Below are 23,142 nucleotides of genomic sequence, written 5' to 3' on the forward strand. Positions count from 1 at the left end.
TCCACTGGAGAGGCTGTTTCCTGCGACTAACAGGACTCTGAATCAGACCTGCCAGTCCTTGTTTCCTGGTCCCTGTGCTCAGGGCTCCATGGACACAGATGGGCTGCCTGGAAAAGCTTCAGAGATGTTGAGCACACTGTTACTGTTGGCCACTGGACTCCGATGGCTTTTAAAATGCCAGACTTTTGTTGTAAAACATGCCTTCCACAGTGCTTTTTGTCAATCAGCTGCAGGTGGGAATCATTGCGTTTCTAAACTGACATGAAATATGAACACTGAATAAAAGCCAAATTTTATTTTACCAAGGGACACCATGATTGGAAGTGAGACATCTGCAAAGTGTGCTTTGCTGACTTTGTGGCCAAATGCATATATTTCTTCTTGTGGGTTTGAGGTTGAGCTGTGTTGCATCTTCGCTTGAAAGGCTTGATCTGGAGCAAATGTTTTATGACTTTTCATGGAACAACACTGTTTAAGCTTTGCTGTTGGCATGTATGTTGTCCACTGCCTGGTTGCCAAACTTTGCCTTTTCACTCTAGTATTTCTTTCATTGTTTGTAGGCTCATAGTTTGAGCTCCCTCCTCACTGTAATCACCAATGGAAACCATGGGTAGCCACTAGTGTTTTTATTTGGAGACAGTAATGGCAGAGGAACGCTCCAGAGTGGCGCTGAGACATATGGTATTGTTTTCTCCACAACAGAGCCTGCCAGTTCACAGGAACACATCTGCAGAGAGCAGCATGATTAGGTCCCAGTATCTCATTGAGTAAGAGAAGATCAAATCAGCCACCAAAGCATTTATCACATTAATATCAGAGAGTTATTGCATGCTCATAATATCCATCAACTCATTCTGCACTTTCCATCACCCTCCTGTGTTTGCAACACCTCTTATTTTCCAAACAGCTTTTTGCAATTTCCCAGGCTAAGGGTGTTGCTCAGTGAGAACGCAGCTCGTGATAATTGATCTCAAACATTTGGCATGCTGTCTCCCTTTTGCTCCACATATGGCCATAACATGTTGATCCATACAGGCAGAAAGAGCCAGAAATATACTGTTAAATGTTTGGGATCTTCAGGACTGGCAGATGTGCTTTTATCTTACATGATTTTTAATATATCCTTCATTGAAAACACTGAAAATGCAATGACCAGATGACCAGAATCAGCTTTCTGGAATCCTTTATTTATCCAGGTAAAAATCTAATAGAGAATAAGATTGTTTCTTTTTTAAGAGGGCAGCAGAAATGACAAGAAAAAAACGATTTAATCTCTCCAACTGTAACCACTTTCAGTAACATGGTTGACTAAAAGTACCATTATGAACATGAAAGCATGTATGTCAGTGCCAGAGGTCTAAAGTTAATTTCTAACAACTGCAAAATTTGAGAAATGTCTCTCTATTCAGGGCAGTCATGTCTTTAAACTTCCGATTTTCTTGCCCATGTTACTTTAATCAGAAAAAGAGTGGTACATTAGTAGCCTCCAGAACTGATCCAATAATTTTGGAAGCTGAAACATCAGACTTCCTGTTGAAACATGCAAATTTTGACTTCCCCAGCTTGGTAGTCTAATATATTTACTGTGACTCAGCTTCAAAATAACTGACACCATTACAGAGAACTCAGTATGGCAGCACTTTGTTAAAACAGATCTCCACCCGAGAGTAGAGACAATTTTACTTCACAAGTATTTCTTTTCTACAGCTCAGTCGGGAACCGCTGGAGCCCAAAAACGAAGCCAACATCAAAAGCCTCACAAGCTCACTTCCTACAGTGACTCCACTTTACACTAATTTACGTCACTGAACGGGGCCCTCCCTACCAGTTTGTGCAATTTTTGTGTCTTTTGGGATATTTTCAATGGAAATATCTAACAAATAATATGGCAGACTGTGTGGCACAGAACGTTTATGCTTTGGTTTTGTTGAGTGAAATTCTAGTGCCTTAGGTTATTTAACCCTATTCAGCAGGTATGTGTCACTGTGTTGCACCTACACACTTTTTAGAAGCAGCTTGCTAACTAGGCATGCTAGGATTAACCGATAACTTAGCAGTTCAACAACTCGACCAAATACGGTCACTTCTGGCTCCAAAAGACAAACATGGTTGCAGCCAAATTGTTAATGTTGGGTTTCAAAATATATACAGTCCATGCTACAGCCCTATAAGGACATGGATACAATGCAATCATCTTTAAGATTTTTTTCCAGAGTTTCCTGACATGAGAATAAGCAAAATGGATTAACTAAAGCACCCTGTTTAAGTACACCAGCAACGAAACTAGCACCAGAGAACTGAATGACAGCTTATGTAAACAGTACGCAGTACAGTATATTTATATTTATAAATGCCATTTAAGAAACTACACTTTGGTTTCCAGCACTTTTTGGTCTGCCAGGCGTGCAGAGAGAGGCCGAGCAGAGAGAGAGTTTGTTAAAGCCCAGAGTGGGTGTCTCACTTCCCCGTTTCAAATTCCTGAGGTTTCCAGCACTCTGGAAGGCCTGGAGCTAATTTGGCTTTCAGGCTTTCCCCTCTAATTCTTTGCGACTAATTATGGTCGTATTCCCGCAATTAAACTGATAAACTCTGCTGAGCTTGGCAAGGATACCCCGGCCCCTCCCCGGCAGCTTAGCGCACCACCCCTCTCCTCTTCGCCATCTTTCTTTCTGTTGCTTCTTACTGTAGTAAACACACTAAAAATAAAGTCAACCTGAATTCTTCGACAATGTCTGTCTCCTAGGCAGCAGTATTTACAGCCTCTGGTGACAATGCCAGGAACACTGAGAGGAGCGTCCAGAGGTCAGACAGATGTTGTGCATGTGAAGATTTGAAAAGTTATGTCTCAAAAGCCTAAACAGTCAGAAGGGATATTACTCTGTTATCATTGAAGCATGATTGCAATTTAGGGACAACTTCATAAACTCATCACAGAGAAGTGGTCTGACGTATTATTTCTCAGATTCAAATGGATTTAATGTTTCAATTGCGCCTGCCAGCACCATCTCAGCTCATGCATACAGATAATATACCTTGGAGGAAAGAAGAACAAGCACGGAAATAAAAGGAGGTGGGCTGTCTAGACCATACGCTAGGATTGGTAGGCTTTCAGTAAATATGTATGTGAATGTTTATGTCTTTGAAATGAAGCTCTGAATTCCAGTAAGTTGCAAAGGTGGTCTTTTCCTGAAAAAGTTTGTATTTTCTGTTTTTAATATGTAAATGTGCTTGCCTTCATGGGTTTGTGTGTGTCAAAGATATGTGTTGTCCCTTGTGGCCACTTTAAAACACAACTATACATTTGTGATGACGCACTACGCTGGAAACCAGACACCTGGTTGTGTAGAGGAACATGTGTAGAAATATCCTGAGCATATTTGTACAAGCTTTGCAAAAAAAGTGAGAAGTTCAATCGTATGTAAAGAGTTAGTTTGATTGCTTTGTTGTGTTTTGCAGTTTATATTTTTGTGACGCAATAAGAATGAGCAACATTGAAGTGCATGTAATTCTCAACAAGTGAAACACTTTTAACAGAAAACATTTTCTCTGAAATTGAGTTGGACGTGAGGAAAGCTGAAAAAACTGAAGAAAACACATTATATAGAGCAGGTAACGTTTTATCCCAACAGTTCCTTTGTTCCTTACACTCCTGCTTTTTTTCTTCTCCTCCAGGTATCTTTGGGCTCACAGGTCAGGTTTAAGCCGGAAAACTTCTCCCTCTTCACCCGCATACAGCAAGAGACCTTTCCCCACGGCAATGAGCAACTCCTCAACTGGGCCCAGAAGAAGTACAGGGCAGTCACCTCTTTCTCTGAGCTCAAGATGACTCAAGACATCTACATCAAAGTCGGAGAAGGTGTGCACCAGATTCCCAAAATTCCCAAACATAGCTCTGGGCCCCAAGGCACTCCTCCACCCCATTCCCCTTTAGCTTTCATAACTTTACTTAGCTTTTGTGTTTTAGCCCAGGCTAGAGGTTTACATGCACTACGCTAGAAAAAGATTTTCCTTCCCTCAAAAGACAGTCACCCTTTCACACTTTTTAACAGGCCGCCTGTGGTATTCCTAAGTTTTGCTTGCTTACAGCCTCAAGAGTTCTTGGAACCCAGAACAAAAATGGTTGTATTTCTGTAACATTGTAACATCTTTAAAAATGACTGGGTTCAGAATAAAGCCAATACATTTAAAAAAAACAAACATATATATAGGCAAGTACTTTCTCTACAAGACAAAAAAATGATCCCATTTAAATCGGAAATGTCGCGCTTTTATCATCCTTATTTCAAACTTAAAATCCTTGTATCAGAGCAAGCAAACAAAGAAAAAAACACACAGACATTTGTCAGCAACAACTCTGCAGTTATCGACAGTGCAAGGGTTTTTGTGTTTGACAAGAAATGAAAAATGTAGCTGTAAAACAAAAGTTATGGCAGCTGAACTACGAAGCCAAAATGATGAGTTTAGTACTTTTACTTACTGAATTTTAGGGCTTACAGACACTAAAGTAGTTGCTACTTTGCTGTTAATACACCAGAAGACTTTATAGTGAAGCCAAACAAACACACAGTACTGCTTTTCATTTTTTAACAAGGTGCAAGGTGTGATATTGTGTAGTTGGGGGAATAGGTGGTAGTTTTACCAGGAAAGAAAAAAGTTAGGAGGGAAAGATGAGGTTAGAAAGAATTAGACAAATTCTTTCTGGTTTTTTCAATAAGTTGAGGGAGGAGGGTTTCTCAAGTGAAGAGCACAGAAGGAGTCTCCGGGGTGGCTATGATTGATTTTCACACATGTTCAAGATGCAGAATTACAATTCTTTATTTTCTGCACTCACATTGTGAACAGACAACACATCCGACTCTGCATTTCATCAGCTCTCAGACAAGATAACTTGTTTTTAATGAGAATCTTTTACTACATGAATATAGAGCAAAGCTTATGTCCAGAAAGAAATTAATGGCTCCACTAAGTAAGTTCTCTCTGTGCTTTGTTAGTTTCTGTGGAGAGCGGAGAGGTTGCTCAGCCTTCACGCTCTTGGCTGGTGTCATTAGGGGCTGTGGTTTGGCAAAACCTCAGAGTGCCATGATGTTTACTTCAAGTAAAGAGCTGTAGATTTCCACTTCTTCACATCTTCAGAAGTGTTTCATGAAGATGGAGAGATCCTCACTTTGCTTTCTAGCATGCCCACACTCAAGGTCTCTCCTCAGCTCTTTAAGTGCCACAAGAGTTCCGGAGAGGAAGGTGCCAGCCTTCAGTTTACACTCTGTCCAAAGTTCTGTTTGCCAAATAAGGAAGCATCTGTCTGTGTTTTCCCGTTGTGCTGAGAATGAACACAACTTTTCATGTTAATGAATTTTTTGAACTGTTGTGAAATTGAAGGAAAAAACACAAGAAGTTTTGATGACTGAGCATGAATATTATTGTCCTGTTATTGCAAAAGAATTCTGGTAAAACATCTTGCTAAGATTTCCCACATAAAATCTAATTTCCCTGTTGATGGGAAGACAGATCATGCCAACCAGGGCACGCCCAACCTCGTTGGGTGCACAACCCAGGGCCTTGTTAGTGCTGCGAATAGTAGCTGCAGGGTTACAAGAGCAACTCTGCTGTAGGTGGGAACAGCTGGGTTAAAGCAAATGTTCAGTCTTCCGAAGGTTTCGTGAGCAGGACGTTGAATTCGTCACTAGAGCAGGGGTTGCTGTTCTTTTGTTGACATCAGGCTCTGACCTCTCTGTGGTAGAGAAGTACCAGAAGCTATATTTCTCCTTTGCAGGATCAAAATAGTTTCACAGCCCCTCTGAACAGTAACACAAACTTTTCTCCACTTTCAGATCCACTGTCTTCTGACACCTGCAAGATTGATTCCAAGTTCCTGTCTTTGAACTACCTGGGCAGCTACAAGGAGCCACAGACATCAAAAGGCTGCGTCCTCTCTGTGCCCCACAAAGACAAAGAAGTCCACATCATTGAGCTCCAAGCCCCAAATGCCAGCAGGTGAGCAGCCAAGGCTGCAGAGGCCAAGAATACATGTTGTCACGGTTTATTTTTGAGGTCAGGATGCTCTCAATAATCTCTGTGGAGTTTATTTTGGATGGGAACTAACATGAAGGCGGAGGGGGGTTATGTTCACTTAGTGGTTTTCTTTTGAGGAAGAGATTTCAAAACTTGGTCTAACGGTCCAGTTTGCCAGATAATGTCCTCACTCCCCAGTGGAGTGATTATTCTGTACACCCAAAAGACAGAAAATCTGGGAATGTGTTGTATCTTGCTGCGGTGTTATCTGTTATGTATTGCATACGTCTGCATTCTTTTTTCTGGGAATACCTCCAGCTTTTTAATTAGTTGGCCAGACAAAGGCACAGTAACATTACGTAGACCTGACCATCTATTATTATTTGTTCTTTCTCTCTCCTTTTTTCCTGCAGTGCTTTCCAGGTGGATGTCATAGTTGATCTGCGGCCACTGAAGGAAGGTACCTGGGTACATCGAGACGTTGTCTTGCTGCTCAAATGCGCTAAATCTGTGAACTGGGTCGTCAAAGTCCACAATGTGACGGGCAATGTGCATGTGGTGGTGAGTTGGCAGCATTACAAGAGACAAAGGCTTTCCATCAAATGATATCTTTTTTGCTCTCCAGGCATCACGGATGATTTTATATAGTTGATCACATATCACTGTAGGTGTCGCGGACAGAAATGTCAACACTTTACGCTGCTGGCCAAAGAAGTTGTCACAGCAAAAATGTGTGTTGAACTGGCGCCTGGTCCACGCTGGGGGACAGGGTGGGGATAACAGGTTAGGAGGAACTGTGAAATGTCATTGTGGCACCTCCAGGAATTGTCATCACTTTGAGAGAGCCAGAGGCTGGAGTGAAGAGGGCATCATATATTTTCAGAGCCAGGCGTGCTGCAGTATTGGGCCAGAGCTGCTTCCCATCAATCATAATGTGAAATACGCGGAGCGCTTTATTCAGGCTTTCGGGCTTCCTCACCACACACAAAAGACAAACAGAGGCTAATTACTACAATATATCAGTATACACTTTACTGAGAAATATGGGTTTGTGCATATCAACGGTGTGCTTGAGCATATAGTTTTGATATTAAATCTTCATTACTGCCACTCAAGTCTAAGGACCCTCGGGAACCATAAGAATATGACACCTATGCACACTTTAGAAGAATAGTTTAACTGTAGATCATGTCGATACACAACTGGCCGTGGTCCAACCACCACAATTGCTGCAAGGCTGGAATTTAGAGCTCCTCTTTTCCTGGAGTAAAAAAAAACAATTCCAGTTGAACTGAAAGAGAATCACCAACACCTTTTTTTTTATTATTTTGTATGCCACTTTCTTAAGTTTGCATTTTCTAGCATGTATATTTGTGTTCCCTGAGGTGTGTTTGTCTGTGTGTGTGGGAGAGGGCTTGTGTTTCCTCAGTGTCTAATGCTGATACTCGCTGCTGCAGCAGTGACACTGCACTTTTGCCAGGCATGCTATGTTTGTACAGCTGCCTGCTATACACTGAGTCGATCAGGTTTTTGGGTGTAATGCCAGGTCAAAAATCCATAACACTTAGTGGGGAGAACAATTGAGTGTCATGCATTGTGTATAAAACAACTTTACGGAGTTAAATTTTGTTCATCTATTGGATTATATTTAGCTAGCAGTTTAGTAGATGTACAAAACATAAAGAAAAACGTCAATTTGGCTGTAAATGTAACAACTAAGGGATGCATTTTCACCGGAGGATCCATGCTCCGGCACGTTTGGCCCTCAAACACCACTTCGTTTGACTAGTGTGATAGCTGTGTACACACCCTGGATTGTTTAATGTGGTGGTCCCAGGTGCAGTTTATTTGAATCGCCTTCACAATGAGAGCAGCCTCTGGAAAATCTGAATTCCTTCCTTTATTTTGTTTTAGAGCTAATTAGCAAACAGCTTAATGTTAATATGATTGGAAGATTACACCTTGTAAAGATCAGCGTGTTAAAGTTGTCATTTGTGCATATGTGAAACTGCTAACTTTAGCATGTAGCGGTGCATCACACAGCAACAGGCATTGCTATGATCTTCTAGCATTGTTACATCCAGCTGAACTGTTCAAATAGAACCTAACATCACTGTTGTTTTTATTCTTTTTAATTGATGTTTACAAGATTGTAACATACATGGTGAATGTGTGTCTAAATGGTTGACTTTGAGTGTAACACTAGCTTACTGTAAACCTGCACCGGTTACAACAGCTGACATCTCTCAACCATTTATCTTAAACATCCAAAAGGTCAGTCATTTTTTAGCTCCCCCACTGCTTACATTTTGACTTTTACTTGACAGCAGCGGTACACAGGATACGCTGCTTGTGCAACCAATGTGTGAGAGATCGTCAGCTACGCTAGTGATATGATGGCCAAAATAAAACTCAGGCCTCGATCTGTCAGAAAGCAGGTTCTCGTCAGTGTTGCTCAAGAGACTTGAATGTGTGGGAAATGGCTGTGAGAAAGAATGAGGCCTCCCTCACTGGGGGAGCAGCAGGGCAGGACGCAAATTTTTAGGAGCAAGCTAACATGTTGGTTTCTGAGCAATGATCGAGCTGCGACACGCCCATTACCTCACACTCATTCACATGATTCACACATGATTCATGCAGAATAAGTGCAGGACTGTACTTGAAGTTGAATATCTGTGATAAAACCTGAACAGTAAACCATATTTCTTTTTTTCTTTTTTTTTTGTAAATCAGATTCTGTATTGGCTAACTTAAATTTCTCTTCTTGTTATTTTGAGAAAGCATCTAATGAGAGTTCTCTTCCACAGGCCTCTGATACAGTGACTGTTGGCTCACAGGCGCTAGTGTCCAAATCCCCCATGCAGCACTTGCCATCAGGGCCACAAGCCTTAATCCAGTGGGCAAGCGATCGTGGCCACAATCCAGTCACATCTTACACCAGCACTCCCGTGGCAAACCACTTCAATATCCGACTTCGAGAGCCAGGTAAGCTGAAGAAGAATCACATCCTCCATTCATGATGAAGCATAAAACTAGCGTGCAATTGTAAAAAGTTGTAGGTGTAGTTTCCTGGATGCAAAATCAGCCTCATAAGGTTACGTGTGACTTCTAGATGTCGTGGATTCTCTGGAGAGCAAATTACCTCCCGAACTCGCCATCCTGCGTGATTCTAGTCCTCTTCCTGTAGATGAAACGCCACTGCGACGATCCGGTCTGCCGTTTCCATTCCTTACAACTGGGGGCATGCCTCCGCTGGGACACCTGCCCTACGAGCCCGATGAGCCCGAAATCGTTTTGAATGTTGACCTTAGTGTGCAGTGCAAAAAAGAAAGGATGGTGGTCAGCATTGACAAACAAAGTCTGCAGGTGAGTAAACAACCGGACATTCTCTGATTCTGCCCGGAGCCCAACAGGCTACAAATAATGGTTATTTTAAATATCGATGTATTCTATGCTTCTGATCAACGAGAAAGGCATTTTGTTGATTTACTTTTGCGTCTCTTTTCACACGACACAGAGTCAGTGTGACAAAATGTGACAAGAAGAGCGGAAAACAACAAAATGGAGCTCATCCAAAAAGACTAGCAGCGTCTAGACCAATTAAAAGGCTGAATGAATGTCTTCTGCAGCGATTACAAAATACTAGCATAAACCTCCATGACGCTGTGTTGTTTATTTTCAAAAAGCACGCACTGTGTGCTGAGGTTGTTACCAAATAATGATGCTGTCTTGGTCTAATGGTTACATGTGGATAATTATGGAGACAGTTGAGCCCACCTATCTGTTGTGTGGGGATGGCAAGTTTCAGATCTACAAAAGTGAAATGAGAAAAAGTAAATCACTGAAGCAGGCAGGGCTGTTTCAAGCATTTGGCGTCTGAACATAGGGACAGCTCAATCAGCCCACATCACAGAATGGAAACTGGCATAGGCTGTAATTGGGAGCTGGAGCTAGACCACCTTGTGGGATTTGTTTATTCCTGAGAACTCAAGGTTTTGCACAAGTACTTGGACTTTTTTCTCCTTTTTTTTCTTTTTACAATTCTGAAAAGTTAATAACGGAAAAGTGTTTTGATCTCCATCCATGTTTGTCTTTTTATTTCTTTTTTCTTAACTTAGGCAAGCGGGTTTACAAATGCCAGCCTCACACTTCAAGACCCACAATGCAAAGCAACAGTCAATGCCACCCACTACACTCTGGAAACTCCTTTGACTGGCTGTCAGACCACCGCATTCCCCATAGAGGATAGCACGATCTACTTCAATTCTGTGAGTATATTATCTGGTGTTACAGTATAGCTGAAATTACTTGAAAATGCCCTCTCTGTATATCAGACCTCTAGTTGCTACTATAAATACAAAGATATGATTTAATTTTAAATTGAAATAAACTACAAAACACTCTTCATTTTCTAAAAAATCCCTATAATTATCTTGCTTTATTTTAACTTGTCAACTTAATGAGAAGACAATGAGAACATTTTAACAGAAAGGCTTTCAGTCAGAAAACTTTCTTTTCTACTTGTTTAAACTTTAGAAAAGATACTAGTTTTTGTTGAAATACACCCTTTACACAGTTTTAACCACGTGCCAAAGTCAAACTTTGCTTGTCTAAACAATTCCTGAGTGACTAACATCCAAATAGATGTGTGTTAGCCTAGGTTTAACATATTAAGATGTTGGGCTTGTTAAAGCATTGATATCTATGGGCAGTACAGAGCTGTGACACTCTGAAGTCAGGGAAAGATTTACCCACTGTCAGAAAGCCTTTTTGTTTTATTTTGAGGTATTTTTAGCTTTCACTTTCAGTTTAAGTACATTCAGAGAATAAATGTATTTGATTAGTTTAGAAAAAGATCATCATTTGAGCTTAAATACTCAAACACACATACTCTTTCAAAGAAAATAAATCACATTTTAAAAAAGATCTGGCAGAAAGCTTTGAAGGCTAATTTGATTAGATTAGTTGTTAGGGTGTTGACCATGACCAGTGCTTAAATGTCAGCACTGCCATGGGAAATGCTCACTCAGAGGCTTGACACGTGTCATAAATAAATATTTTTTTTAATAAAGATGTCCACTGATAGCCATGCTCTTTTTGTGTACAAATGGAAACTGGAAAAATATGGACAATATGTGCAGGGAAAATGATTACATTTCTGACTCATTTTCGTATCTAATTGTGATCACTTGCTTTTATGTGATTAAGACATCCCCAGTTATCTTCATTATTGTGGAATGCATTCATTCAGCATGTTTGTTCTAACAAGCAAGCATGAATCACTTCTACCCTGGCCTTTTAAAATCTTTTGTTCGGGGAAGTTTGGAAAAAACACTTTTTCTGTCCAGTGCAGATTAAAAACCCAGGCATAAGTCCAAGGTCATCTTTTGTGCTAGCATTTGGACGTGCAGACAACCTCTGACCTCTGGTCAAAGGAGATTAATTTTCATTGTCTGGGTTCCCACTCATCAAAGCTAATGTGTTTTGGCTGTTGTCCCCACATTGCTGTGATATGTTGATTTATTTCAGCAGTGGCACCAAAGGCAGGTCAGCAAACTTCAAAACAGCTCTGTTAGTGTCATTGAGACAGTCCTCTCTCTAAAGCAGCAGACTCATCTCAGGCCCTGACATGCCACTACTCCACTGAGAAATTAGAAATATGTCCTGTCTCACTGAGGCTACAGGACATTCCCAGATTTAAGCAAGAATGTTTTGCCGACCTCTCTTAACAATTCAAATCTCCGCCTGAATGAGGCAATACTAAAGGAGTAGAAAAGGGGGAAAAAAATTGGAAAAAATCTTGTGTAAACTTTCCATCAATTGCTGATTGTTGTGCTCAGGTTTGTCAGCGTAGGCTTAGTAACAAATTTCTTTTTGATGTGCAGGTCACTGTAAGTCATGCTGAGACCAAAGATGGGAATAGCGACCAGAGAGGGCCCGAGAGAATGCTTCCCGTGAAAACGTTCGATTCATCTACCATATTGGTAAGACTCTGGAATTATTGTGGTCCTTTTTCTGTCAGATCTGCACTTCATTGCAAGGGGAAAGTTGACAAGTTGAGACTACTGATAAACTGTATCTCTATATGTGCAACTGCAGTAAATCATGCATAGTTGGAAGAAACACCAGTTTCCTACTGCCCCTTGGGCTGCTAGTAAAGACTCTTCTGGCTGCTGCAATCTCCCCATCTTTCCATGATGTCCGTTTAATGAACTTGACCTTCCATTTTCCATTTTGAAGTTTCTCCATCTTTTCTCTGCTAGCTTAGTTTCCTTTATCTCATCCAGTCCTCGTCTCCCACTTATTGTTCTTGTTTATACATATCTCTTTTGTTCCTGGTCCGTCTTAATGTGGTCAAACAGTGACACACAGTCATGTGGAGTGAGAGTGCTTAGCCGTGGAATGTAACGTCAGAGTCCTGCTGATATTTGTTTTGGCTTTGCCTTATTCTTCTAACAGTTCAACTGCACATACACAAGCAAAACTAAGAATCAGGAAACCTCAGCTCCCGGGATTGTACAGGAACCACCAAGGCAACCGGTCAACAACATGACGTTTAACATGGAGCTGTACGACTCGTTGCCTATCAACAACCCTGCACGCCAGAATTTCTTCACCGTTTCACAAAATCAGAAAGTGTTTGTGGAGGTATGTTTTGCATTTATAATACATTACCTCTCACGCCAGAATACATGTTTGGTGTAAATGAAAACTTTTGGCAGAAAACTGCAACCATCTGCCTCCATCTGAGGCTTTAGCTTTTCCAGATTTAATCTCTTCCCGAGCCCTTCGCTCAGTAAGAGCACTGTGACTGTTTCAAGCTAAAAAGCTAATAATTTCTTTCACTTCTTGCTTTTATTATATCACAGTTCTGCATGTCATCTGGCTAAAAATATCTGTTTCACTACAGTAGTTATGCTAGTCATATAAGAGATAGCAAAGACTGAAGAGGTGATGTAGGAGGACATCAGCATGAGATGCTTCACTCACAGCATGGACACAAAGCCAGTGTGCTGTAAACACAAAGTGCTCACAGAGTGTCTTTATCCTTCCCTCTTAAGTGCATTGCATTTATTTTAGCTGAGAAATAAGTAAAACATGACTAAATATTTGTTTCTCACCTTTCAGGCAGTCGTTCTTGTTTTGTTTTGCATATCTTTACACTGGCAGCAATAAATGCATCGCAATATTTCTATTAGAAGACTTATTTAGTCTATTTTGGCTCAGCTTTGGGTTGCTGCTGACAGAATTATTTGGCACTTTAGTTGCCACCAGCTGCCTGCTAACTTTTGAACTTCTTTTTCTGTTGTGGTTAGTAAAAGGTAGGATTTGAATTTTATTTTTCCCGAACAGCTGCTGGTACAGCAAAAGTGAGCTGAAGCATAAAACCAAAACAACGCTCTAAAAGAAACCAGAAGCTCATTAGAGCTGAGGGTTATCACCATGACTGTGCCCCTTTTGTCCTGCCCAGTGTTAACATGAAAATATTGATTGTTTCAGCTTTAAATTAGCATTTTAACATCTTGTAAATTATGTTTATTTGTGTTTATCGTTGTTCCCAGTTTTAGGACTAGGCAATAAAACACAATAATAATTTGTATTTATTGTTTCTGCGATCTTCTTAAAGAAACACAAATACAAAATGACACCTTTTCATTTTGCATGTTTTGTCCAACAAGATTACTTTGCAGACTTTCTTCAGACAACAGCAGATTAGGTTTTCTTCCAGAAATGATTATATTATAAAGTAAAGCTCACATCAGATCAGAGCAGTATTGTGTTGCCGTTCAGTTTTGTCACTTCACTTCATGAAGACTCCTGTCACGACAACTGACAAATAAAATCTGTTTTTACTTGCCTCTCATCTGCTCCAGATCACATCAACTGCATCAGATCCAGAACTGGGGTTCACCATCATATCGTGCTTCATTTCTCATGACTCCAATCCCAGCGTGTCCTCAGAGTACACACTCATTGAGACAGTTTGTCCAACAGATGCCTCCGTCACATACTATCCTCAATTCCCTGTCCATCCTACAAAGATGGATAAGAAAACCTTCAGCTTCATCTTCAACTCAACTTTCAAAGTGTCCCTGCTTTTCCTGCATTGTGAGATGTCTCTGTGCTCAAAGTCATCTCAGAGGAATCTAAATTTACCACAGGTATGCAGAATAATCTTCCCCAAAGAGCCATTGCTGTGTTTTTTTTTTAAGTCTCCCAGAGTATCACCAGTGTTTGTTTGAGCAGCCGGGCCTGTAGGAGACCATCTTTACTCCGGCTGACCTGCAACATTCAGTGTCAGGTCTGCCCCCAAACCTAAGTGGGAACCATGCATCGATGCACAGTTTCCCAAGTGGCTGACCACTGAGCAAAATAATCATCTTTTTTTTCTCCCTCTGTTATTTGTTCTGTCTGGTGCAAGTGCTTTCTTTTACTTTCTGTAAGTCTTACCTAAATGTTACCCCCACCCCCCAAAAAAATAAATATATATGTGTGTGTGTGTTCCTGTCTAGCTATCTTTGTGAGGACCGAAATCTGCATTCTACTATACTTGTGAGAACCAACAGTCACTTGTGAGGACACACTCACCGGTCCTCACAGGTTTGAAGGCCTTTTTGAGGCTCAAAATGCGGTTTTAGTGTCAGGGTTACAATTAGGTTATGGTTAGGTATGAAAAAGAGTTTGATTTAGTTCTCTTTTGTTAAAGCTTTAGTGCACGGTCCTAGGGGCCGCTGGATCATCCATACTCTCCTTTAAAGCTCCTGATAAACTTTTCTGCTCCTCTTCTCCTTCCCTCGACGGTCCTCTTTGGCGTATACTGTACTTGTCCCATCTGACTGACTGGTCCTTATATGAAATTATTGTGTAAGAATTCAGCTTATGAGCTAATGGGAAGTGTGGTGTGTATATATATATATATATATATATATATATATATATATATATATATATATATATATAAATAAAATCCTAAAAATAAACTAAAAACATTATATTAAAACCAGAAAGGCAGACAGATTCCTCCAAAGAATTGTGGAGGGGATTTAGCCTCCACAAAACACTGAGTCTTATTGTGCTTTATTTTGTGCTCTTAAAATTAATTGTGAGGTTAATTACTTGTTAGTCTTCAACATTCCCACATAATTTTTTGTTAGTTTTTATAAATCACACATTTATTTGCAATCTCAGTGCAAGAGGAAACTGTCTAATCCATCTGATATGAATATAATATTTTTTATATAATTATTTAATATTTTAGATATAAAAATAATTATAAGCTTATTTCTACCACTAATAGAGTCATGTTTTTTTTTTTGTTTCTTTGGGTTTTTTTTGTAAGGGTTAGTGTTAGGCATTCATTTTTAATGGTTAGGGTAAGGGGCTAGGGAAACCATTATGTCAATGAAAGTCCTCACTAAGATAGCTGAACGGGGTTGTGTGTGTGTGTGTGTGTGTGTGTGTAGTATCCTGAGGCTGGCTTGTGATTGTGGTGCTAACATATTACAGTTGCCATCAGCTGTAGTGGGTGAAGATGGCAAGCTTTTCCTTACTTTGAATTCCAAATTAGTACTTTTGAGCAGATATGAGTGAATGCACTTTTGAGTTTGAGAAATATGAATGTCAAGTTATTAATTAGTTTTTTTTTTTTAAATTTTCTGCACAGTGTTTGCCACCCATTGAAAACTGTGATTCTCTGTCTGTGGACAATATCATGGCGATGATGATGAACAAAAAGGTCTCAACTCAACCGCTGGTTGTGGTGGATGACTTGAGCCACATACCAGGTCAGTAAAAGCAAAAGCAAACATAATTTACATCTGTTTACACCAGGAGTTCAGTTGTGCTTGGAACTGTGACATCCACAAATACGAGTATGCACAGTGAAAGAAGCAATTCTGAAGGCAGAGGAACCGCATAAAGTCGATACTTGGAGCTCAGACCAAACGATGGGATCACGGTCCAACATCTGGTCCTTATTAACTGTGTTGTGTGTGTATATGATTGTGTATACAGGTGCTTAGGCATACACATATGGTGTGTCTCCGTTTACATTGACATCTGTACACAAGAGTGTGTTTTTGGGTGTGTGTGTTCAAACTAGCATGTGGCTGATAAAGGGGAGTGTGCTAACGCTGAGGCCCAGTTCTGCTGTGGACCAGACCATGCTGAGGGAGACATGGAAAAGAACAGTCATACGTTACTAAGATCCAGTTGTTTTCACTTAGGCCCTTCACTGTGGCCTCAGCTTTCCACTAGTGAGGGGGAAAATGAGGAGCGGTGGTCCCCTTGTTGGCTTTGAGCGCCCAATCAGAGCCTAAAGGTCCCTCGATGTTTAGTCACTCGTTGGTTCACACTCTTTATCGTAGCACCTCAGGGGGTGTAAGTACGTTTAGAAGGCACGATGGAGACCTGAGGTAATGCCTTCACATGATATTTATTATGACCTAAACCTAAATGGACTGATATAATCAGTGCCTTTTCTCTAGCGGACTGCCAGCATTTTTCATATTAGCATCCCCCTCTGAGCAATGACATCAACACGAGACCTGGGGTCAGTTTGAGTCATGTTTGTTGGCTTGTGATTTGATGTAAATTAGATCATTTTAATTGGTGTAAGCTACAGCCCAACCGCTATTTCACAATGGTAGAAAATAGACTGATTACTCCTTTACCTAACGAAACTTGGTTTTGGTATTGGCTTGGTCAATCTCTGTGCTACAGTATATGTGTGCTATTCAGAATAGTGTTCCATTGTGGATTTGAACCCTGTATTTTTTTGTTCGGATGTTAATATCAGTTGTGACGAGCTCTTCATAGACCAAACAATTTATTGATTGATTGATTTCTCCCAGTTGCAGTGTATGCACTGATGGTATTTTTCAGATCCTGGTCTTACTCTTAAACATCAGTAATTTTACTAGCTTTAAAGTTCCTACTTGTCTGAGCTCTAGTGTGAGTCAGAGTTGTGCAGGATAATTCTAACCAGAAGTTTGTGGCTTTATTACATTTTAATTGGACGTCAGCCTCCAATGCTGGGCAATGATACTATATGGATGGAGTCACTTTTTAGCACAGACATGCCAGTGTTGATGCTGAGGATATTGGTGAACAGAGACTGTGAAATTTGAAGTAATGGCTGAGTGTCTAAGCCAAGCTAGTCCAAAGTGGTACAGGCAGGGTGCACTGCCTTCACCACTATGCCAGTGCAGCGGGTTTATTTTCCATGGAGTAAGTAAACACACTTATGCCATAAACACACTGGAAAAAAAAACCCTCGAATTCAAAGAACACAAAGGCATCGCTTATGCTAGGATGGCAAACAAAATAAGCAGCCTTTTCAAGGGCCACGGTTCTGCACTGGACAACATCCCAAAAAGCTGAGTTCAATCTACAAATCAAAGGGAGCCACTTGTGGCCAACTTGGTGCATGGAAAAACATAACAGCCTCAAAGCTCTACCATCAAAATTAGATTTACTGCTTCACAACGTCAATAAATTTGATCCCTTTTTTATGGGTTCAGGAACGTTTAGAAAAACTTGAAAGGTATAATCTATCTGAGAGGCTGGCAGTGTTGGTTATATCATCACATCAGTACATGTAGTATTAATTTAGTTTAAAGTCTGCAAAGTGTAAAGGCAGAGGATAATTTTTTATATCACATTGGACTGAACAGGTTGAACTGCAGTGTTTGATATATGAACGCGTTCATCCTTTAGATAACTTTGTCTTTCTAAGTAACTGATTTCTCATAAAATATCTCATTTATTATTTTAAAACCAACTGAATGAGGCTCTCCATATGGTTTGCTGTATTCACTGGCCAGATGTCAAGAAGCTCACTTTATCATTAAAAATATCATAAAACGTATTTTTTTTAGTTCTGAAAAAGAAAGGATGAACATGAGTTAGGATTCATGCCTCAGCAGAGTATGAACAAAAGAAGAGAGTAAATCTTTGACATATGCTTGCAGATTGTACACCGCACTTTAGGCAGAGCTAGTAACCTTGTGGACCTGAGCTGGGTTAAATAACATGTTTTGAGCTACAGAGTTCAACCTTTGCATGGTTTAAAAGTTTGAAACTCTTCTGTGTTGAGAGTCTTGGAGCGACAGCTCTATGACGAAAGGCCAAAGTTGAACAAAAACAAGTCATTACGCAGGAGTGCTTCTTTCCACATCAGGCAAATTTACATAAATAAATGATGTTCGTAGAGATATCAGGGCTGTTTCAAGTTTGGCAACAACATAAAGCTAGCATAAATCAAAAGTTCAACTTTGAAGCAGATGTCTGGTTCTGTTAAAAGTAGAAAACAACATTCAAGACCAGTCAGATGTCCTGCAGAGAACTGTACCCTATAGACATCAAGGCAGTATTTGAAAGCACCGAGCTTTCAGCTTTGCACATGATCTCTGAGTCGAGTTAACACGAGAGCATTAAACACTCCTGTGCTTTGCTGGGTTCAGTCTGTATATTCCTCCTTTATCTTCTGCTTATGAGGCTGCATGTGTTCATGGCCTCGACATTTTTAGCATAACAAGTCACCCGGGACAGATAGCTCCAGACTGAAGGGGAGTAGGGTGGCACAGAGGACGTCCTCTGGCCATCGTCCCCTCTGAAATTAAAGTCTTCTCTGATGACCTGTCATCATCCATTACCCGAGATGAAAACTTAAAGGTGTCCTGTCCGAGAATAGCAGCCATTGTGCCCCAGGCTTGGACGTATACCAGGTTTGCCTCTTGAGTTCGCCCGTACACAAGCGCCTTTGTATTGTTTGTTAAGACATTATTATAGCTAATTTCACTTTTGAAAGCCTTCCAGATGGCTTGAAATAAATGGGTGAGCATGATTGGTTGGAGTTAAAAGGTTCATCCGTTAGGACACTGCCGGCTTACAGAATAGCTGCTTTTTCAGCATTTTCCTGGTTCAGATTTCTGGATCACATTCCACAGAGAATTGCTTATCAACACACTGCAGTATCAGCAATCTGCTGCTCCTGACAGGCTGACTCAGAGCTTGCATTGTGCTATTTTAATGTACCATAATTCATACTGTATACTGTGCATCTGTACACGCAATAGTCAACATATATTTAAACTATTATATGTTGTTTTTGCAGATCCTACATCAGAATTATCAGAAGAGCCACGTAAGCCCTCTCCTGATGGTAAGTATTATATGATTGCATTTTATTTTGCGTATGTCCATGTGTATATAAGTGGATTATATGGATCCCAAAAATGAATAAACTGCATAAGATAAACCAGTAAATAATGAAGCTATATAAGGAATCATCAGCTTAGGTCACTTATTATTTCATATTGGTCCTTACCATAACAGTTGTGATGCTTGCTGGACTTTTTTCTTTCAAACTGAAGAAGGTAACTAGAATTTACCAGTAACTATGGATCTGTAGTTTGCTGATAACACAGCTAACTAGGCCAGGCAATAGTTGTTGTTTTTTTTGTTTGTTTTTTGTAAATCATGCATAGCTACTCTATTAGAGTCCAAGAATATAGGCAATAGATGCTAGGGCAGTGTGACTGGGTAAAAGGTGAACTTAGTTACGATTTCAGTTCCTAATATTTGTTTTCTTGTTTTACACATTTTAGGTCATTTATATTTGTATTGTATTTGTATGTATAATACACTTGTTTAACATTAAAACCATGTTCTGTGTTGGTTTGTTGTTCAGTAGTGTATGTACTGGACACTCCTGTGGTGGTGGGCATCGCCTTTGCAGCCTTTGTCATCGGGGCTCTCTTGACCGCAGCTCTGTGGTTCATCTACGCGCACACAGGTAGGTTCTTTACCTGCCTCTCCGTGGCCCCAACTCACTTCTCCACATTAATGAAAAGATAAGATGCAAAGGAATGCCTGAGGGTCTCTGTGCCAGAAATGTGCCGCTGTGATTGCCAAACATCCTGCTGCTGACAGAGGCCTGCTCACAATAACGTATTGACTCCTCTACTGTAAATATATCCTGTTGGTCAGCAGCAAGAGCTCTTCTCTTTCCTGCCTTTGAATGTTTTGGGGGCCATGGGGTGGTCTTTCTCAGTACATTCCCAGTACAATGGCTGGAGACGAGTTGGAAATTCCCCTTGTAGGGTTTAGTGGGCGCTCACAGGAAAAGACACACAATCTGTCCATTAGATGCCAAGACCTTCCCCTTCGTCCCCAGCCCGCTGACCCTAACTGACCTATGAGAGGAAGTGAGTTCCCAGCAGCCCACTGAGTTCACCGTTGCATAGAGCTGCCCTGTTCTTCTCTGCCTTAGTTTTTAACTGACTATCTGTGAGCTGAGTGCGTTTTGCAGAAGGACTTAGGCTGTTTCACTTTAGCATTCGGTATGTAAAGTGAACGTTTTTTAAGAGCTCACAGTTTGGCAGTGTAAATCATTCTCCCAGGTAGTTACAACAATACAGGCACGTGTCGGGTTACAGTGCTGCGAACTGTTCCAGTCATGCTCTGTCACATTAATGAGAGTTTAGCTCTTTCTGAATATCTTTTAGACGTAAAAATCAGCTGTCAGAGTTTAGTGCCTTTATCTTTGTCACAATATTGGTATTGGCTTCTCTTCAGAAAACCACTTCACTTGTGCTTCATGGATTTTCTAGTGGGTGACCAAGAAAGAAAGACAAATCTTTACATTTGGCTGGCAGTACATATCAAAGGTGAACACGCATGAAAAACAGGGGTGGAGATAGCAGTTAGGAGGAAACATGCATGGCGATGACTTTAAGGCACAAGTTCCTTCCATTATTAAAATACACTTTTAGATGGGTGTGTTAAGCAGGATTAGTTGAAATGACCTTATATGGCAACACTTTCTGTCCCATGTAAACCCAAGAAAGTATATCCTCCAAAGCAACCACTCAAAATACCACTTGAGAGCATATTTTAAACCAATGATGAAACAAGAAAACTAAACTGAGTCTATCCCCTCAGGGTCTGAGGACCTCTCAGAAAACAGTTAGATATAGTCCTTGGAATTATATTTTGGGTTTTTCTATCTATTACGATTTATTTCCCTACAAGGCAGTCAGCAACATAAATGCTTTAACATCAACCTCACATTATAACCTTTGACAGTTTTCTCATTGTCTTGGCACATATATTGTAGTTGGCTTGTAGGTTGCTGGAGATTGCTGGAGCTGTTGTCACCTTGTGCAAGAATTTTGTTTTCATCCACAAAATGAAACCAACTGTTAAAACAGCCAGACACAAGGAGAAACTTCACACATTATCTGCTCTGAAATTCAGTGAGACACCGATGAGCCAAAATGTTAGGACCTCTCCTACCTAAGCAGGTCCAATCACTTGGAGGCCTAGGATGCTGCAGGACTTTTAAATGTGTCCCGTGTAATCTGATACCCACAGCAAAACCTGCAGGTTGAAAGTTGGACCCATTCGGATCAAATTTGTTCCAGTACATCCCACACACTGTCACCAGGTCATTGTTTGTCCTTCCTCTGACCGTGAGAACACACAACAAGCCTTGCTATTTCAGAAATGCTTAAACAAGCTCATCTGGCCATAGTAAATTGTCCCACTATCACTCATATCTTAAATACGTTACTAAGATAATCCGAAAACTCACTGTTTTATCTAACCTAAACCTAGACGGCCACACCAACTTTTCTAAGCTCAATCAGAGCATGACGATGGCATTCTGTTGAGTCACTACTGAAACACTTTTTTCACGATTACATGATTTTTGTTGAGGCTGACTTTTGTATAAATTAGTATCAAATGAGTTCAACTCCATGATAAATACTTTATACGCCTCTTAAAATGAATTAAAATACTTTTTACTTATCACAATGTGAATGTGTCTTATACTTACTACATTCAAGACCGACGCTAATGCCATGGGCCCCTGCTTTACTTTCTGTTTAGTCCTAATTCCCAAATGTCGTCATGCTTAAAAGCTGGACAGATATGGTCAGTAAGAGACGGTTAAACATAACCATATTATCTTTGTCACATTAGGATTTAGCTCAAAGTTGTGCTGTAAATATATAAAATTTTGCAGAGCTTTGTGTTGTTTTTAGATTTCACTTTAGAGTCCAAATTTCTGCAATATTACTCCACAAGCCTTTATAAAATTATAATGGCAACGTGGTCTTATAGCCAGAGCTACGTCGTTATTTTTAATGTAGAGTTTGTATGTTCTCCCAGTCCTACGACTGGGTTTTATGTGGAAGCTCTGGTTTCTCCTGCCTTTGAAAAGCATGCTTGGCTGATTCTGGCTGTCATGGTCTGGGAAAATTCTACCAAAAGAAATTCTGAATATTAACCAGCCCAAAGATCACCTCACAGAGATCACCACAGGGATTCTGCTGTAGAAAGAGTAGGGTAGAACAAGCCTGACTGCGTCATGAAGCCGGGTTCGTTGCTAACTTTGTGTTAGCGTGCTTTCTGTGCAGGTGCATGCAAAGAGCGGATGTTGGGTGGAGAAGTTTCTGTCCTGGATGCTGTTACTGTATCCTTAGCCACTACAAAGACATTGTATGTTTGAATTTTTGTATCCAAGAGATACCGGGGTCAGTGTTTTCCCAAACTGAAATCTAAGGCAAATTGTCCCTTAGTAGACATCTGTTACAACAACTTTCATAGAGAGTTTTCATTCACTTTATGTTTCGGTCAGATAAAAGCAGCCTTTATCTTTCCTATCTAGAAAGATAATATCAGACTTGGGAATTTAAATTTCCTCTGACAGATGAGGTGAATCCAAGTGCCTTTGTTTTGCAGCACTCTTGGTCCTGTGAGGGAAAGACTGCTGGCAGCCCTGTTCTGGTAAACATTAGGAGAAATGTGGGGCCCGAAAGAGGGAAAGGGATGCCTGTGGATACATATGCCTGTCATATATGCAAGCATATGTATAAAACACACACGACCTCTAGTACAAACTAAACTATCGATAGAACAATCTCTCTCCAGGAGAAAATGTGTTATCTTCATTTCAGATAAGCTATAAAGCAAGCGAGGGACACACTGCAGTAATAATTGTGCCAAATACTCAAATTAAACACAGACTTGGCTTTATTTCAGAAGCTGTTCATTGTCTGTCAGAGACGGTTTTTGGAAACAAACTCAAGCACTTCTATTTTCCCTTCATTTTAGCCATTGGAT

The 23,142-nt window shown here is 40.4% G+C and overlaps 1 protein-coding gene across 3 annotated transcripts in view; it reads left to right on the forward strand.

Moving 5' to 3' along the window:
• The window catches only part of tgfbr3 (transforming growth factor, beta receptor III), a 72,439-nt gene that overhangs the window by 44,139 nt on the left and 5,158 nt on the right, over positions 1–23,142 (forward strand). For 2 of the 3 annotated variants that reach the window (XM_040040487.1, XM_040040485.1), the window contains 12 exons: positions 3,673–3,856; positions 5,829–5,991; positions 6,423–6,570; positions 8,817–8,994; positions 9,122–9,375; positions 10,128–10,277; positions 11,895–11,993; positions 12,469–12,657; positions 13,884–14,171; positions 15,674–15,794; positions 19,127–19,174; positions 19,703–19,807. In XM_040040487.1, coding sequence (XP_039896421.1) covers positions 3,673–3,856; positions 5,829–5,991; positions 6,423–6,570; positions 8,817–8,994; positions 9,122–9,375; positions 10,128–10,277; positions 11,895–11,993; positions 12,469–12,657; positions 13,884–14,171; positions 15,674–15,794; positions 19,127–19,174; positions 19,703–19,807 — 1,927 coding nt within the window. The remainder of the gene's footprint in view (positions 1–3,672; positions 3,857–5,828; positions 5,992–6,422; positions 6,571–8,816; positions 8,995–9,121; positions 9,376–10,127; positions 10,278–11,894; positions 11,994–12,468; positions 12,658–13,883; positions 14,172–15,673; positions 15,795–19,126; positions 19,175–19,702; positions 19,808–23,142) is intronic. The other variant, XM_040040486.1, reaches the window with a different exon arrangement.

The sequence above is a fragment of the Simochromis diagramma genome, unplaced genomic scaffold (genome assembly GCF_900408965.1).
Source record: "Simochromis diagramma unplaced genomic scaffold, fSimDia1.1 OVJJ01000026.1, whole genome shotgun sequence".
NCBI classification, from domain to species: Eukaryota; Metazoa; Chordata; class Actinopteri; order Cichliformes; family Cichlidae; genus Simochromis; species Simochromis diagramma.